Source organism: Maylandia zebra, linkage group LG1, assembly GCF_041146795.1.
Source record: "Maylandia zebra isolate NMK-2024a linkage group LG1, Mzebra_GT3a, whole genome shotgun sequence".
Taxonomy (NCBI): Eukaryota; Metazoa; Chordata; class Actinopteri; order Cichliformes; family Cichlidae; genus Maylandia; species Maylandia zebra.
In genome coordinates, this window is record NC_135167.1 from 17,322,021 (window position 1) to 17,341,747 (window position 19,727).

A 19,727-nucleotide genomic window follows, 5' to 3' on the forward strand; every position below is an offset into this window, starting at 1 on the left:
CCCTTCTGTCTACCTCCTCCACTTTTATATTTTTCTCTGCATGTGATTCAGTTACATTTCTAAGTGCACCATTATGTTGGACTGTAAGCGTTTAACTCGCATGCATGTTCTAGCAACCACCTTAAAGCTCACCTGTCAAAAGGCTGTTTACACCTCTAAATGATGGTTTCAGAGTATGGTTAAGGTCACAGCTGGACTTTCTAATTATCTGTTTCTTGGTAAACATACAATAACAGATTTCAGGTCCACTGTAATTTCCGTTTAAGTGAATATTCAAAAATATCACTGCACGAAAATCTGAAAATCTTTTTTTAAAGGGCTTGGTTTTCACCGGTTTTATGTGTGGGTGAAAGGGCAAAATGCATTTAAAAAAAGCTACATCTACAAAAGTACCCATGTAATCCTTGATGTAGCTTAAATATTTTTATTAAATATTTTTGCACCTAAAGCTGAATTTAATATAGAGTCCAGAAGTTGGACAAAAACTAGAAATGCAGTCGAGACAAATCATGTTATTTTATTTATTTTAGGTTAAAAAGCCAATGTAGAGATGATCTGAAATGGTTGACTTAACATTACTTGCTGGTCAGTATTGGCAATAAAAGCCAATCAGTGTCATTAATTTTTTAACGATGTGCTGGTAATGAGCAGCAAGAGAATCTGATTGAGAAAGCAAGGAATGCTGCATGTTCATACAGCAGGGATGTCAGTCACAAGGTGGTCTCACCCTAGTGGAGACTATATACCCACTAGGGATGGCTATAAGTCAAGAGGGGGTAAAGTAGGTCATCTTCTAATCGGAAGGTTGATGGTTTGATCCCTGGTTGTTCCACTTTCCAGTCTGAATGTCTTAGAATTCTTCGGCCAGATCTTGAACCCTGAGTTGTTCTCTGATGTGTTCATCAAATTATGAATGTGTGTGAATTTAAGATAGAAAGCACTTAGGTATAGAAACAAATGCTTGTGTGAATGAGTGAGTGAGGCATGTTTTATGTAAGAGTTTTGAGTGAACTGTGATAGTGTTGGGATGGCGCCCTTTTGCCTTCAGGACTGCCTTATTTCTGTGTGGCATAGATTCAACAAGTTGCTGAAAATACCTCGCATCTCCTGTTCTCACCACATCCCAAAGGTGTTCTGCTGGATTGAGATCTGGTGACTAAGGAGGCCGTTTCAGTCTAGTGAATTCATTGTCATGTTTAAGAAACCAGTTTAGATTATTTCAGCTTTGTAACATGGGACATTATCCTGCTGGGACCAGTCATCCAAAGATAAATGCACTGTGATCATAAAGAGATGAGCATCGTTAGCGACAATGCTCAGGTAGGCTGAGATTTACATGATGCTCATTTGGTACTAAGGGCACTAAAGTGTTAAGAAAATATAAATATCCCCAGTACCATGCATGTCATCTAGTAATAAGGAATTTAGTGCTTTGATCCTTAAATGCTACAGTATGCAGAATACAGTAAGCACTTGGGTGAAGAAAAAAGTGCTTGTACAAATGTGTTTGAATGGGTGAATGAAGCAAGTTTTATGAAATTTGAGCTTTGGTTGCTCAAGTAGAGTTTAATAGCACAATATAAAAACCAGTCCAATTACATTTACCATTAAATTTTGGTCAGCCAGGGGGAATTATTGACTCAGTTTCCTGTTCTTGGCTGACAGGAGTGGCATTCAGTGTGGTCCAGTGTGGTATTCTGCTGCTTTAGCACACCTCAAGGTTTAATGTGTGATGTTTTCAGCATACCTTGGTTGTAACAAGTTGTTTTTGGGTTACCCTTCTGTTGGCTCAAAGTAGTCTGGCCATTCTCCTCTGACTTCTGGCATCAACAAGGTATTTCACCCAGTGAGCTGCCTATCACTCGATATTTTCTCTTTTTTTGTGTATGGGAAAATGCCAGTAAATCAGCAGTTTCTAAAAAATTCAAACCACTTATCTGATGCCAACAACCAATGCAATAAGTCACTTAAATCACCTTTCATCCTCATTCTGATTCTGGGTTTGAACTTAAGCAGGTCTTCTTGATCATGTCTGCATGCCTAAATGCATTGAATTGCTGCCATTGCAGATATTTCCATTAACAACCATTTAAACAGGTGCAGCTAACAAACTGATTGGTAAGTATAATTTACATAATGAACCGAATGTTGTATTCAGTAAAACATGATCTAGTGATTGAGACCATAAACTCATCAGGAAAGTGTTTACTGAGGCCAAAGTTCATTTTCCTATCGACCTCTATACAACTAGACTCCCATTTTGCGGCCAGAGGAGTTGCCCACTGCTGGTTAATAACTGTTACATTTTTTACATTGCCACATACAGGATATTGCGGGTTTTTTTGTTTTTGTTTTTGATAAATGCTATTTTTGGGGGAGTCTCACCAAAGAAATATGCAAAGTTACTAAATCTAGTGACGGTATTGTAAAGCTGGGAACATGAAGAAGCAATGCAAACCAGCCACCTTTTCTCTATGATTTTATGGGCTTAGAACTTTATCACATTGCTAAAACTTGTGATGAAGCTTTAGCAAATCCTAACCAGTTACTACTCCTAACCAGTAGTGACTGGTTAGGAAGGTTTAAAAAAACTGTCATTAGAAATTTTCAGTTAAAGCCATTTCCAGAGTTTGATCTTTCTTTTAATTAAATTTGTAACATCCAGTGACCACAGGGTTCACAAAGCAAAGGAGAGAATGTGATACTGATGCTAAATGATGCTTTAAAATTAGACAAAGGCTATAAAAATATGTCTCTAGCTTGCAGTTTTCTATTATTCAATTCAATTTAATTCAATTTTATTTATATAGCGGAAAATCACAGCAACAGTCGCCGCAAGGCGCTTTATATTGTAAGGTAGACCCTCCAATAATACATACAGAGAAAAACCCAACAATCAAATGACCCCCTATGAGCAAGCACTTTGGCGACAGTATGAAGGAAAAACTCCTGTTTACAAGGAAGAAACCTCCAACAGAACCAGGGTCGGGGAGGGGCGGCCATCTGCTGCGACCGGTTGGGGTGAGAGAAGGAAAGACAGAGATTAATAACAAGTACAATTTAATGCAGAGAGGTCTATTAACACAGAGTGAGTGAAAAAGGTGACTGAAAAGGAAAAACTCAATGCATCATGGGAATCCCCCAGCAGCCTATGCCTATTGCAGCATAACTAAGGGAGGATTCAGGGTCACCTGATCCAACCCTAACTATATGCTTTAGCAAAAAGTAAAGTTTTAAGCCTAATCTTAAAAGTAGAGATAGTGTCTGTCTCCCGAATCAAAACTGGAAACTTTTCAGTTTCCACAGAAGAGGGGCCTGAAAACTGAAGGCTCTCCCTCTCATTCTACTTTTAAATACTCTAGGAACAACAAGTAAGACAGCAGTGCAAGAGCGAAGTGCTCTAATAGGGTGATATGGTACTACAAGGTCATTAAGATAAGATGGGGCCTGATTATTTAAGACCTTGTATGTGAGGAGCAGGATTTTGAATTCAATTCTGGATTTAACAGGAAGCCAATGAAGGGAAGCCAAAACAGGAGAAATATGCTCTCTCTTTCTAGTCCCTGTCAGGACTCTTGCTGCAGCATTTTGGATTAGCTGAAGGCTTTTCATGGAGTTTTTAGGACTTCCTGATAATAATGAATTACAGTAGTCCAGCCTGGAAGTAATAAATGCATGAACTAGTTTTTCAGCGTCACTCTGAGACAGGATATTTCTAATTTTAGAGATGTTGCGCAAATGGAAGAACGCAGTCTTACATATTTGTTTAATATGTGCATTTAAGGACATGTCCTGGTCAAAAATGACTCCAAGGTTCCTCACAGTGTTACTGGAGGCCAAGGTAATGCCATCCAGAGTAAGAATCTGGTTAGATACCATATTTCTAAGCTTTTCAGGGCCGAGTACAATAACCTCAGTTTTATCTGAATTAAGAAGCAGAAAGTTAGCGGCCATCCAGGTCTTTATGTCTTTAAGACATTCCTGCAGTTTAACTAATTGGTGTGTGTTATCTGGCTTCATAGATAGATTGAGCTGGGTGTCATCAGCATAGCAGTGACAGTATATGCTATGTCTTCTGATGATACTGCCTAAGGTAAGCATGTATAATGTAAATAGAATTGGTCCTAGCACTGAACCCTGTGGAACACCATAACTAACCTCAGAGTGTGAAGAAGACTCTCCATTTACATGAACGAATTGGAGTCTATTAGATAGATATGTACTTTCCCCCCCTGCCCGCCCCACCCGAGTGCAGCACAGTCTCCCAACCGTGGTGCTTTGCTCTGTGTCATCCAGTGGGCATTTTCTTTGCAAGTAGTGTCACTTTGTCGGCATCTCTCCGATTTGTAGATCCACCACCGCTCTGTGATTAACCCCCGCCCTGCCCCTCCGTCTCCTCGAGTGAGGCTGGCCCAGGATGGGGGGGCAGCACGGTGTCACGGTGGTTAGCACTGTTGCCGCACAGCAAGAAGGTCCTGAGTTCAATTCCACCATCAGGCCGGGGTCTTTCTGTGTGGAGTTTGCATGTTCTCCCCGTGTTTGCGTGGGTTCCCTCCGGGTACTCCGGCTTCCTCCCACTGTCCAAAGACATGCAACTTGTGGGGATAGGTTAATTGGATAATCCAAATTGCCACTAGGTGTGAATGTGCGAATGAAAGTGAGTGCGAATGGTTGTCTGTCTCTGTGTGTTTGCCCTGCGACAGACTGGCGACCTGTCCAGGGTGTACCCCGCCTCTCGCCCTATGACAGCTGGGATAGGCTCCAGCGCCCCCCGCGACCCTGAAAAGGATAAGCGGAAGCGAATGGATGGATGGATGGATATGATACAAACTAGAGATGGACCGATCCGATATTACGTATCGGTCCGATACTGACCTAAATTACTGGATCGGATATCGGAGAAAAATAAAAAATGTAATCCGATCCATTAAATATCACAAAAGCAGCTCACAAAACTTGCAACACGCCGTAACTCACCTCAGAACGTTAGCACGTCGGAGCAGTATGCATCACGTGATAGAGCGGCTGTGGCATGCGGGACCTGTCGATGGTCTGGATAGCATTTGGAGCTTCGCTAGCAACCCGGCATTTCATCTCCGACAAAGTTATCCCCGAGAGAAGTAAAGCAAGTGTGTAAGTCCATCTCTGAATGTAAAGCATTCCTGCGTTAAGCTTAACAAACAATATATGGAGCGACTGCCTCTTCTTGCTGCTACTTCAATCATGAAACTGCTTAATGATCAGCTGATCGGCTTTTCTGTCGGGACTCCGTCTCTCTTCTTTGTTTTTGGCCCACTTTGCACCAGAATGAGGAAACCAGCGGCTGAACAACAGCAGCACGTTTAAGCTTGATAAGCTGTTGTTAGAATTTATTTAATATTACTTTCTACACCAGGATCTTTTTCTACGCAGCTGACGGCTGGTAACTGTGCAGGGGCGGATCTAGCAAAGTTTAGCCAGGGGGGCCGATAGGGCATGAACAGGGAAAAGGGGGCACAAAGACATACTTTTCTTTCTTATTCTCATTTAAAATGTCTGGCTGTTATTAAATAATTATCTGAATCTTACACCCAAAGTTTTAATCTGATGTAAAATGTATAGAAGTCCATTACTGTATATAGTAACTGTTAAGTCTAATATACCCTAGTAAGCTATAGTACATTTTCCTTTGGGAAGGTACCATCTGTGCAGTCTGCAATTTTGTTGAAGAAAGATGTTGAATCTATTTAATATTTCTTGAAAAATAATTGATTTCTGTGCATTTTTTTTCACACTGCATCAAATTAAGGTTGATTACGTCGATTAAGCATCATGAGGTGGAGCGTGAGGGGTGGTTCCCTATTTTTTATTTATTTATTTTTGTTGTTGCTGGGAGTTGGAACCCTATTAGTTAGGTTGCTTAATATTTACGCTAAGTACTCTTTAAAATACCAGAATAGGGAGGATGGTGTAGGTTTAAGTTTATTAGATTGATCAGTATTTCGGAACTATGAAATATTTTTTTTTGCATACAGGTATAACAGAATAGCTTTAGTGTAGTTGTTGTTTTAAACTTGAGTATGAACTTATACAAAATGCAGCAAGATATTTAAAAAAAAACAGTTTTGTTGATTAAAAAACACTATATCGGATTCATATCGGTATCGGCAGATATCCAAATTTATGATATCGGTATCGGACATAAAAAAGTGGTATCGTGCCATCTCTAATACAAACCACTGCAGTGCAGTACCTGTAATACCTACAGCATGTTCTAATCGCTCTAATAGAATATTATGGTCGACAGTATCGAACGCTGCTCTGAGGTCTAGCAGGACAAGCACAGAGATGAGTCCACTGTCAGAGGCCATAAGAAGATCATTTGGAACCTTTACTAAAGCAGTTTCTGTGCTTTGATGAGCTCTGAAACCTAACTGAAACTCTTCAAATAAGCCATTCCTCTGCAGATGATCTGTTAGCTGTTTGACAACTTCAGTGATTTTTGAAATGAAAGGAAATTGAGTTTGCCAGAGATTAGCCTATAATTAGCTAAGACAGCTGGGTCTAGAGATGGCTTTTTGAGTAAAGGTTTAACTACAGCCAGCTTGAAGACCTGTGGTACATAGCCGATTATTAGAGATAAATTTAGAGCTGGGCGATATAAGATTTTTTTCATATCACGATATGTTTTTTTCATTTCAGGCGATAATGATATCTATCACGATATCAGCCAAATAACTATATTTGTAAGATTTAAATGTGCCGTTGCTCACAAGTAAAATGTGAAATAATCAGCCGCTTGTTTTGATTTAAATATTTATTTCCCATAATAAGTTCAACAGGGTAGATGTACTTAAGGAACATGAGACTTTTTCAGATAAATAAAGGCAAATATTGCAAACTACACAAAAGGCAGCCGCTAAAGCGTTTAAGTTTCAAAATAGAACAAACGAAACAGACGACTAAATTGTCAATTCCACTTAGAAACAAAATATTAATTCTAAAAATAAATCTTAGTTTGTTTACAGAAGAACAGACAAAACTGACTAACTTTTGTCAATATCAAATAAACTGAGAACTAAAAGGAAATTCTCGATCTCTCCTTGTTGTATAGCTTAGCTTTTCAAACAGTTTTAACAGTTACTTTAGTCTGACAAAAGCCGAATGACGAATTAGCGCTTCCAGTCAGAGACTGAGGCTACGTCCACACGTACACGGGTATTTTTGAAAACGGAGATTTTCCGTTTTAAAAAAAATCCCATCCACACATAAAGGGAGAAATGAAGGAAAACGCTGCTATGAACATGCCAAAGCAGCAGGTGGCGCTAGATTCCTAACCGTGCAGAAATGTTGGCCAATCAGAAGTCTAGAAGCCTCGGTGGGAAAAAGTAAACAAAGCTGGGGCATAGAAGCAGAACCGAGTCGTATGTGTGGAGGGACAGTAACTGTGTGTATATGTAAGCATTTAAACACTGCAGAGAGTAGAATTAACAGTATTGTAGAAATTCATTTCACTGAAACAATAACGTGGCGCACAGTGTGACGTCAAAAAATGCGCACACCTTTGACGCTGCGTTTTCTCCGTTTTTCTAGTCCACACGTAAATGCAAAAACTGAGTTTTCAAAAATATCCACCCTGGCCGGAGTTTTTAAAAATCTTCGTTTTCAGTAACCAAAAACGCCGTTTACGTGTGGACGAAAGGTGCAAACGCATAGAAAAATCTGCGTTTTCAAAAATACCCGGGTACGTGTGGACGTAGCGCATGCACCAGTTTATTGTATTTCCAGACTTGCTTTCGGCACAATTTACAGTGCACGCTACTGTTTTTTGTCAGACTTGAAATAGCCGAAATACCTTCACACTACGGAACTTCTATGGCTCTTCCGTTCGACAATCTCTCCGGCATTGGAACCATCATCTGTTTTCTCTTCGGTAACCTTCGGTCACGCTCGGTTGATTTTTCTAGTCGGCACACTCATTTCCTCCATTACCCGGGCGGTACGGTGGCTGGCTGCTTCCCAAACAAATACACATGTGCGGCTTGGCACTTGTGCTGTACGTAACAAGTCACGTGACGTGACGCTGCGGCTGTGATTGGTTCAGCTCTGCGCTACGTAATTTGGATTGGCTGTTCTTTTTTTTTTTTTAAGAGGACAAGACCGGCGAGGTCTATCGCGATAGTTTAATTTTTCTATCGAGAAAAAGTTATATCGCGATACATATCGTTATCGTTCTATCGCCCAGCTCTAGATAAATTGATCATATTTAAGATTGAAGCATTAATTAATGGCATGACTTCTTTGAGCAGTTTTGTGGGAATGGGGTCTAAAAGACACATTGATGGTTTGGAGGAAGTAATTATTGAAGTTAACTCATGTAATTTGGCATGTAATTTGGAAAGGGGAGCTAAGGAGAACTGTGGATATAAAAACAAGATCTGGAGGGCAAAGACAGTTCAGATAAAGCTTCATGTCTGCTTGGAGGAAACTCCTTCCAACCTTTCTAATATTCTAATATTCCCCATAGTTGTGCATCTATTTACCTTGTATGCATTTAAAGCCATTTTCAGAATCTGAACTGTAGAGAGTGTATCTGTTCCTTTCCTTTTTAGAAATCAAGAAAATATAAAATTTGACAAATGTGCCTCGTTTTTGGACTATGTTTACGGCTTGTGGCTATGGTTTGAATATATTTCACAACATATGGTGCAATGGCAACACAAGATGTGCATATGTATTGTACATAATCAGGTCATATCAAACTTTCAATGCCATAATAGTGTTTATGGGATTGAAAAGCTTTTAGAAGGCTAAATGTATTCTACTAAATAGGAGACTACAGTGAATTGTTTTTTGATCTCTGGCTTTTTGTTTCAGTGTGTAAAAGTTCTTGGGCAACATACCGAACCCTAAAATTGGGGTTTCGGGTTAAGCACTATGGGTGATTAGTAAGATGAGAAAAAACACACATATAGTCTATTTGTAGTGGTCAGAAGTTTGGGCTTTTAATGATACCTTTGAACGTTTTTTTCCAGCGTCCAACATACATCTTGAATTACTTTAAAAAACAAGAACTTGGAACACAAGTTGGAATTTATTTTTATTCCACACAGGGTCTAAATGATACACATGGGCTCAAATGTGTATATATACACCTCATCTAATAATTTTGATTCATTGTCCTGTTGGAGCTCCCAGTGTCCAAGTTTGAACCCCCGTTTTAGCATGAAGTTGAAGAATTTCTAACTAGTCTTCCTCCTTTATTATTCCATCTGTCAAGGCTCTGTGTGCGGGCAGGCGGAGAGGAGGATCCAAACGCAGGACTCGAACATAGATTTGAGAATCAAAACCACAGCTTTATTGCTGGCCAGAAAACAAAACATAAACCAAACATGAAAACACAAGCTGGAACACACAGGCACGGTCTGAGGGTGAACAGACGTTAACGACGCGACACTGACATAAAGACACACTGGGTTTAAATACACTGAGGGAGTCATCAAGGAATTAGAGACAGAAGGGGGACACAGCTGGGAGAAATAAGACCTAACGAGACAGGGAGAGCGAAGCCGGAATACTGACATCAGACAGGAACAAGAACCTTCAAAGTAAAACAGGAAACAAAACACACTTTACTAAGACACAGACTAGACAGAGACAGACTAGACGCTGACCAAAGTCTACTAAATAATAATCATAATCACAACAGTATCAGATCATAATATAAAAAAAAAACACCAAGATAACAGAAACACCAAGTACCAGAGAAACATAAAGGAAAATCCATGATGCAAAAGTACCAAAACATAATCAACTCAAAATACTGGGTCCAACGGACCCAGAACCGTGACACCATCCACTTGGGCAATGTATCAGTACCACTGACACCAAAATAGCCTGAACATGATGCTACCACTACCGTTCTTAACAGTTGTTACAGTGTTCTTAGCTCTAAAAGCGTCAACTTTAGCAGTTCAAAAATAACGTTTGAGCCATTTGGCCACAATGACACTCTTTATCTTTTTCGTCCATCACATTTCACCCAGAAGGCATTTGTCATATTCATGTGGGCAGCTGCAAATTGCAGTCAGTGATTCTTTCTTGGTTGGCAAACTCACTTTACTGTGAACAGTGATGGTGGTGTTCCTGCAGTTTCCAGTTTATGGCAGGCTTGACAGTTGGTAGTTCCTGGGTTGTTCTTGAGCATCATAACCAATTTCCTCTTATCTGAGGGTGAGAGTTTGGGCTTTTTTTCCAGACTTTGGCAAAGTGGTAACACATCCGAATAACTTTTACTTAAGTTCAGTTGTTTGAATCACTGATCCGCTTTCTAATTGATCAGAGTATTTGTCAGTCTGGAGAACGCTGTCAAACAACACATAAGATAATGTTTGTGCTGATAAAGAGAAACTAGGAGTTGCAGTTAATGTTAAGGTAATATTTATTTATATAACAGGCTTAAAACTATAGAGTTCACTAAATTGTTTTACATTGAAAATATATAAGTATCCATTAAAACAGAGCAGAATCCACAAAATTAAAATAAAATAAAAGCAGAACATGCAATGCAATCTTCTAAAATTATGTCACACTGCAGCCAAGGAGAATAACTGGCTTTTTAATAAAGCTTAATTGCCTGTAACGTCTAGCACTGCTGATGAGAGGTTAGATTTGTAGGTTTGCTGCTGCTGCTGCAAAAGCACAGTCATCTCTGTTTTTTTTAATCTAGTTTTAAGAGCTTGTGTAAAAGCAACTGGTTAGTTGAGAGAGCTCTTAAAGGTGAATGAATGTGAAGCAGCTCAGATAGATACAAAGGGGCCAGTCCATTTAAAAGTTTTAAAAGTGAGCAATAAAATCTTAAATTCAATTCTAAAAAAGACAGGGAGGCAATGAAGCATGAAAGGACTGGGTAATATGTTCATTCTTTTCACCCCTCATCCGTAAAAGGCTGATGGGGTGCTGTTGTTACCCTGCAGGGCAGGCGGACAGGAGTGTGGACCACCCAACTTTGTGAACATGCTAACTCAAGGAAAATGATACACTTATGGTATCTATTAAAACCCCCGGAGCGTCACGATTCCTGGAATATTACTTCTGAATCCTTTGTCTTTCTGTGATGAATATCAATACGAAAAATTGAGTTTTGGAATCAGTTTTATTCCTGCTATTTTTTGTTTTAGCTCCAAGCTTATTTCATTTTTACCCCATGGCCATAAAAGGCTGATCAGGTATTGTCACTCTGCTGGGTGGGCGGGTCTAACTTTCCTTAAGACTTTGGAAATTGATCCTCATCCAGGACTTAATGTAACAAAGGCGGGTTAAGCAGAGGCTCTCATGGATCTCAGCTGTTCAATCGTTTAATCAATCTTCATCACTAACAAGACGTTCCTAGTCCTTGGCCTTGTCAAGTTAAGACATTGTAGGACTTTTAGCACCACTTACTAAAAGACTGCACATGTGCATGATGTGTGTTTATGCATGCAAGACAAAAGGGAGAAGAACGGTAGTGCACAGACCTTTGGAGATGGGCGGTCATTATAAACATAGCAGACAACGGATTTTGAAAGCTACAAAGGTTGTTTGAATTCCTTGAGTGTCTGAGTTTTCCTCTAACACAGGTCAAAAATCAGAAGTGAGTCTATGTACAAGAGTGAGAGAGAGATGGACAGAGAGAACAGAAAACTATCTCAAGTGTTGGTTTGAAATTCAACAATGACCTGTAAACAAACTCGGTAAGCGTCAGCAAGAAAAGCGGTTATGATCATGGTGAAATAGAAGGACAAATTAGTTTTTCGTTTTGTTTTTTCATTCTTTTAAAACCAGTCCGTGGTTTGCGTGGTGAGTGGATATCTGTAACTATAAACTACTAGAACAAAGCCCCATTATCCTTTGGTAACTGGATGCTGGCAAGGCAAGAAAACATTCATTTGCTCATGGCGAAAAAAAACCCATGTAGTGCTATTAGGGGTGGGCGATATAAACGATATATGATAGAAACGATATAAATTTGGCTAACGATAGAGCGATATAGTCAAAATTTCTATCGCGATAGTGCATGTTGATGATGTCATCAAGCTGCGCCTGTTTTGGTCGAAAGCATCGCAGCGGCTACAACCATTATCATCTGCAGATTATGGCGGGCGATAGTCATAGCAAAGAGATGAAGCACTTTTGAAATATGGGGAAAGCCAAAAACTGCTGTTCCTCCACTTCCGTAACATTGATTCATTAATGTTGAATTCTCTCGCAGCTGCTCTATTCCCATGTTGTTGCAGTATATTAATAACTAACCTTGTATTGTGGATGAATAATCTCAGTTGTTCTCCTGACTGAAGTTTGGCCCATGTATAGCATCCTGCTATGTGATTGCATTTGTCCCTGACCACCAGAATCCCTCACGTTAACTTTTATTGAGTGGAAAAAAAGTTAGCTGTGTCGCTAGCAATCACATTCACGTAGCACAACATTATATACCAGGTAGTCCAACTTCAGTAACCCTGCAAACGCCACTGCTGTTTAGTTTTCTGTCTTCATTTATGTTGGTAGCAGAGCTGTACGTTTTAATTAGTTTCAAAAGTCTCTCAGTCAGAACATGGTATGAAATGTTTAGGTGTAAACTAGCGAGCTAACTTCCTGTTAACTTCTAACTCCGTTAAATTTAATAAATTCTGTTTTCATGGATGCATGGATGTACAACTTAATTGTTACACCCGATAAAGCAGCAACGCTGATGATTTAATTAAAGATGAAAGAATTTAGACTGTTTTTAATTCTGTGTTCGTTTGACTTTGGGACCTGAAGCGGACGGAGTTTTGGACCCAGATTACTCCGCGAAGCTCCTCACTACGGCAGCCGTAATGCTCTTACAATCCAGCAAGCAGTGCGGCTTACCAAAGTTGTACTAAAACATTTTTTAACAGATTTCTGCACGCCAAAATCGGTTCGAGGTCAGTAAGCACAACCAGAATTCATACATAAGGCACACTCTCGATTTTTGAGAAAATTAAAGGATTTTAAGTGTGCCTTATAGTGTGGAAAATACGTTATACAGAAGAAAAGAATATATCGCAATATATATCGTTACCGCACATGCTTCAAATTATATCGCGATATGAATTTTAGGCCATATCGCCCAGCCCTAAGTGCTATCAGGAAACTGACTGATGTCTATGTTGATCAGATGATACCATGAATCATCAGTTACCATCACCTCTGGACACAAACGCTTGTGTTGGACTGCCAGCCTCCTTGCTGATTGTTGTAGAACATTCAGGATCTTTACCTGTTTTGCCTTTGCGGTTGGCAGCAAGCTTATTTCGTCTGTACACCTGTGCAATATATGTTAGGGCGTGCTCACACTAGGCACGGTTGCCTCATTCGAAGTTTGAGCATGAATGTCCCTCCTCACTGCCTGCCGTGCTTACACTGTCCTTAACAATCTGAGCCTGAGTACGCATCAGTTTGTCTCAGCATCTCAGCTCTTCTCATTCTCTTTCACACACATGCATGCCTTCCTGTAGAGGAAAAGCAGGACTTTTTTATGGCATTCTCTAGGACAGTGTTGGCACACTGTCCATGGGCATATTTGTCATTTACTTGAATTGATAAATAATCAAACTGAACTAAGCATTTTTTTTTATCCGAGACATCAGTCGCACTAGCCAAAAGAATTGGATTGAGCACCTCCTTTGAGTTTTATTATTATGCTTTTATACGTCTCTTTAATATAGCACAGTGTAAACATTGCTACTTAGCCATGGAACTCCAATTATTTTTATGATAGCTCCCAAACCTATAATTAAAATGTAATTACACATAATGCAGTTAAAAACTGTTTAAACTCCTGCTTAGACTACTTGTCCGCTAAGAAGCTTTGCTCCGAGGCAACCCCAATTTCTGCTTTTCCTAAATGAGATCAGTGTCATATGTTTCAACTGAAGTTGCTGTGGAAATGATGCCTTCAGGGGATGTTGTTTACACTGTAGGTTGTTGGTGTAGCTTAGATGTCCATTTCAGTGGGATGATTTGTTTGGATGTGCTCAGCCTTCCTGTCTTAGCAGGTTGAGTTCAGTGTTTGGTAAAACCATTGAATTTGGAAATAAAATCTTTATCTAGATTAACTCTGAAACATTTTTGTAGTGATTTGTTAAATGTGTTTACTGGACTGCTCTCAATTATTTCATTTTAAATAAAAAAACTAAAGAATTCCAATTCTCCAATGGTGGTTGCAGTACCTTAAATTTCTCAATCATTCCTTTTATGCTGATATTGCTGAACAAATCATCCCACTGAAATGGACATCTAAGCTACACCAACAACCTACTAGTCACAAATTAATTTTATGTTGTTGTCATATGAATCTTGTCTCTTGAATCTTAGTTCAGCTTAGCTGAAATTGTGTTTTTATCTTGTTAGACTTCTTCTTTTTTGGTCTATCCCACTTCCCAGATTGTGACATTTCGTTATTTCTTTCCAATTAAAAAGAGCATGAGGTAGAGATTTATTCATCATCTGTTTGTTTAGACTTTTATTTTTTTTACTATGGGCACAAGTCTCTTTGAAAATGACCAGGAAATTATAGTGTTGACACAAGTTTATCAATAAAATGGTGCCATTCCAAGAAAAATTAGACAACCTAATGTAGACGCAGTTTTATAGCAAGAGCATTGTTTCAACATTGCACATTCATGCCACACATGAAGTCATTCTCTGCAGCAGATGCTTCAGCATCAAGAGTTTTTAAACCTCTCCTTTCTGTGTATGCAAGTGCACACCATGTTCAGGTTTTATCCTTCTTTCTCCTCTCAGCATGTATCTCTCTGCTTGGTTGCTAACTCTGACATTATCTTAGACTGTAAGCAACCTAATCATCTGTTCGTTTCGCTGCCACCCCTGCAGCTCACCCATCAAAGGCTGTTTACTTCTGTGCACGGCACATCTGAGAACATGATGAGCAGTTATTACCACAGCTATACTGAAGCCTCTGATAAAACCTCCCAGCCGATTAACACGGGTCTCATGACTCAAAACCTGTTTCTTCAGAAGAAGTCACATGGATATTTATTTTATATATTCTTTTTGTTTTATTGTTTTTTTTTTTCTTGTCATTTGCAGTAAAAGACATAAAAGGTAGATTCAAAAATACTCTCACATCTGGCAGTGATTATTATGAAATCTCATCAACCTTTTGATGCTTCACATAATTGAGCCTTCCGTGTAACAACAGTGGAGCTTCTGTTTATTTGTATGTTTTAAAAAATGCCATCGGTGACAGATTTTACTGGGATATTTCAGTTTGCCGTGTATGTATGACTTGTTTTTGGTGTGATGTGGATATTATGGGTGTTTTGTATTCTCTGTGATGTGATAATGTGCATGTGGGTGTTTGCGATGGACCGAGGGATCAGACAGAGAGTGATGCCCTTATTTTTGTCTGGCGGTGACATTTTGCTGCTATTGTATGTTTTGTACTTATTAGCTTTTATTTAAAGATATTGTGTGTTTTCAAAGTGAAACCCAGTAGAAGTTACATAAATGTAACAAAATACATAAATGTAATTTAACATAACATTTATTTACATACATTTATATAAATATAATGTTGCATAAATTAAATAAATGTTCTATTTTTTCTTTCATGTGAAAGCCTCTTTTGACTTGTAATTTCACCTTCAGTCTAATCAACACCTTTGCGAATCAAGTTGAATGCAGTCAAATTGAAGTGCAAATTAATGAGTCGTTTCATTGTTGAAGTGATTAGTCACACATTGTGTATACCACAATCATGATTCCACACTAAGAACACCATGGACTTTATATTGTTTATGCAACAATAACTTACTTGTATCCATGGTTTTGATTAAAAAAGAATGACAACCATTGACTATAGGCATTTTTTAAATTAAATCTGAGATATTTGCTTGTATGAGTGTCAGAAAGAAATTAAGTGATGTGTGTGTTTGCTTTGTACCAGTTGAATTTCTATTTTGTTACTCTGAATTTATTCAGTTTGCAACAATGACTTCAGAAGCACTCCCATTTTAGACCCCTGCCAAGAACAATTATACACACCTCGGTATTTTTCTCAAATAACTGATTTCCAATTAAATGTAAAAGTTTCTTCTTTTGCCTGTGTGCCACCTGTCCTCATCTCTTCTCTATAGAATTATAAAATACTGGCTCGTCTGGTGTTTGCCTCCAAAAAGCCCATTTTTAAGGTTTCATCATGAAAACAGCCTGCAGCTCATCTTGGCTTCACCCTGGTTCTTATCTTTCTTATACAGGGAGTTAGCTCTTATCTTGAACTTGACACATGTCACACAATGTTTCTCCTTTTTTTTTTTTCTTTTTTTAACGATCTGGCACTCCTTGGCAATGTTTCAGAATATAAGGAATCATCTTCTGGAAAACATACTAAATATGGTCAGGCAATTCAGTGTACCCATTTAGCTTTTGATTTTAGTTATGTGCAAATCTGGTAAATGACACAGAATCAGACCTCTGAAGGTGCATCATCATCAAGTTTATCCAAAGGTGCGGCACACACTTTCACAAATCCTTCTTTTTCATCTTTTTCAAGATAAATCAAATTTACCGGGTACAGATTGCTATCTGAATGTAGACAATAAATATATATATGTATTTTTAATTTAAGTAAAACAGTTCTGCTTTTTGTTATTTTCATGATAAACCAGGTTTTAGCCCAATAATCAAGCATTACCAGAGGCCTGTACTGTGAAACAGGAATTTATTTAACCCTTATTTAACCAGGAAGTCAACTCTTAACTTTAGTCTTAGATGGGTTTGAACCCTCTTAAGAGCGCTGATTTATTGGTTAGCAGGTAACTTCAGAGTTAACACGAAGTTTTCAGTGCTACATAGGTGGTTTTTGCTTGGGTACATGGTAAATTATGCTGAGGACCAAACCTTAATATATGGAGCAGGTTATGTTCAAGTGATCAACAGGTATGAAATCAGTCTGCTGAATAATTAGTTATCTGAAAATAACACAACATTGCTAGAAGATCCCTTCTGAATCCTTTGTGTTTCCTTCATGAATATCAGTAAGAAAAAAAGATGGTTTTGGAATCAATTTTATTCCTGCTATTTTTAGTTTTGGCTGAAAGCAATATTTAATTTTTAATTTTTACTTAACTTTAAAGCTGATTAGGTGTTGTCGTAACCACAACCGGTGGGTGGGTGTTCAGGCAGTGTGGACACCTACGTTTGTGAATGCAAGAATGAGGCAATTTAGGATTTTTGAAAATGAAACCATAGGCACAATTGCGAAAAATCTCAGATAAAATTGAATCTCAGTGATCTCAAACCAGAGGTTAAAGATTAGAGGTCAAGTTTTATGAAAATCTTGTGAATGCAATAAATTAAGAAGTCACTTCAGATTTTCAAATCGATATCATATGTGTAAATGTGTCTTAAAAAGTTTGAATCCCAGTTACCTCAAGGTCAAAGGCCAGGTTTTCTGAAAATGTTGTGATCATAATAAATTGAAAAAGGAGTCACCTAAAGTTTTCAATATGATAACTACGGTCGAATCTACTAAGACACAGACACTGCATGCTCTTTGTTATTCATTTAAGTTGTGGTCCCACAGAAGGATATTCATTTAGGTGCCAAAAAAGAAGCTGCTATACTAAGTCTGTGAAGAAGATAGTCCAGAGTGACAAGTTGCTACCATGCGAGCATGCAGTAACCTTCATTCCTTCAGTCAGATCAAGTCTCCACTTGTCACATCCAGTTTCAAGACTATGAAGTGATGATGGCTAAAATACTCATGTTCAGGCTTCAGGACAGAATGTGTGACACCATGGTGCCAACAACCATTTTTATTTTTTTTTTCGTTTTTTTATGTACTGTCTATCATCCGTCTTCTAGCTTTAGCTGTGTTGCTTTTAAGTTGGGCTGCTGCATAACTCAAATGGGTTCCCAGAAGAAGCTGGGAGGTGGTGCTGTGGTATTATCTGAACTGTGAACTCGGAGAATCTTTAACACCCCTATGCCATTGTGACTAAATATTGGAAATAAAAACAGGGTTAGAGACTCAAACACAAATGCATTAAGTGTTTTGTGATAATTTTTGTCATTAGAATATTGTCTAATAATCTGTTCTTCTATGTTGTACTGTTTGTTTTTGTTTTTTTAAAGGTGGAGCAGATCGTGGATAAGAGGCGGAATAAGAAGGGTAAGTGGGAGTATCTAATTAGGTGGAAAGGCTATGGAAGTAAAGAGGACACCTGGGAGCCAGAACACCATCTACTACACTGTGAAGAATTTATTGATCAGTTCAATAGCTCAAGACTGCACTCACACAAACGGCCCAAAGTTTCCAAAAACCGTGGAGAGCCCTTCATTCCTAGCCACCTTTCTGCAACAGATGACTCAAGAGCTAGATCTGAAGCTCGAAAAAAGAAAAGGACTAGTGGCTCAACTGTGGGGGTGAGAGTAGGGACTGTTCTAGGGATTGGAAGTGGAGGATCAGGAACCACTCAAAAGCAGAAAAAAGTGGGTGTAGGACCTGGAAAACATGCTTTAGGGGACAGAATGAGCAAAGCGATGACATTTAAAGCTCCTCCACCAGGCGGACCTCCGTTTGTCCCGTCATTGAGGGTTCCTCATAATGGACTACAGAACGGAGAGATGGACTCTCTCATGTACAGGACTGCAGCAAGGTCACAGCGACTGCCCTCAGACAGGGTGGATGGAGAACTAGGACATATGGAAGCCAGCGGACAGCAGTTTACTACTGAACTAGGTAAGTTGTTAAGAAAAAGCAGATAGTATGGTAAACTGAGATGAGGTGATGCTGGATTTTTGAGGCACATATTGTTATAGAAATATGATTGTTGTTCTTATGCATGCCCACTCAAACCCGTGCTCCTAAATCTTGTTTTTAAAACTTAATATTGGTACAGTAAGTATTTCATATATTTATATATATATATATATATATATATATATATATATATATATATATATATTATAGAAAAAAGGTTTTGCTCATAAATATAGATTTATTGCTGTGTGATTACATCTTTCAACAACTTAATGCATTCTCATGAACTTCGAATTAATCTATTAAAGATGCGTAGGAGTGGGTGCTGGTTCCTGTAAGCCACCATATTGCCCTGCCATCTGGAATACAGTGGCCAAGATGAACACTGCTGTTCTGCCTAATCACGTTTTATTCATGTGTCTAAAGACTGGCTGCATGCCTCTACGTTACATTTAATGTAAAGATCATATTTTACTCTTTAAAACAATTTATGAGTATTTAACATTTTTGCATCTTTCTCAGTCTGTAATTTTCCTCCTCCTCTTCATCTGTATCCTCCACCACTTCTCTCATTTCCACCCCATCCTATTCCTCTTTACATCAACTCTCATCTCCTGAACTGAAGTCAGGGTTGTAACACACAAAAAATGTGCATAAACATTTTTTTTTATTTATTCCCCAAATTGTCGCCATTAGTTTTTGTCAGCAGATTAGACTTGCTACTGTCCTGTGCACAGCTGACAACAAGCCAACCAAACAGCAACAACAGCTTGTTAACCTTATGCTAGATACTATGAGGCTTGAGTGTCCTAAAAATCACACTTTCTCCCTGATAAACAGTTTGATTACATTCTCACATCATATCACAATTAATTCAGTTAGTTTCCCTGGCAAAAACAGCAGCCCTCACCAACAGAGGAGTTCAAGAGATCCTCAACACCTCACCTCAGTATCACTG

General features: G+C 38.7%; 1 protein-coding gene across 1 annotated transcript in view; it reads left to right on the forward strand.

The window, feature by feature from the left end:
- LOC101477406 (chromodomain Y like 2) overlaps window positions 1-19,727 on the forward strand; it is a 46,442-nt gene that overhangs the window by 12,730 nt on the left and 13,985 nt on the right. Inside the window, exon 2 of the mRNA XM_004539407.5 lies at window positions 18,142-18,748. Coding sequence (XP_004539464.1) covers window positions 18,142-18,748 — 607 coding nt within the window. The remainder of the gene's footprint in view (window positions 1-18,141; window positions 18,749-19,727) is intronic.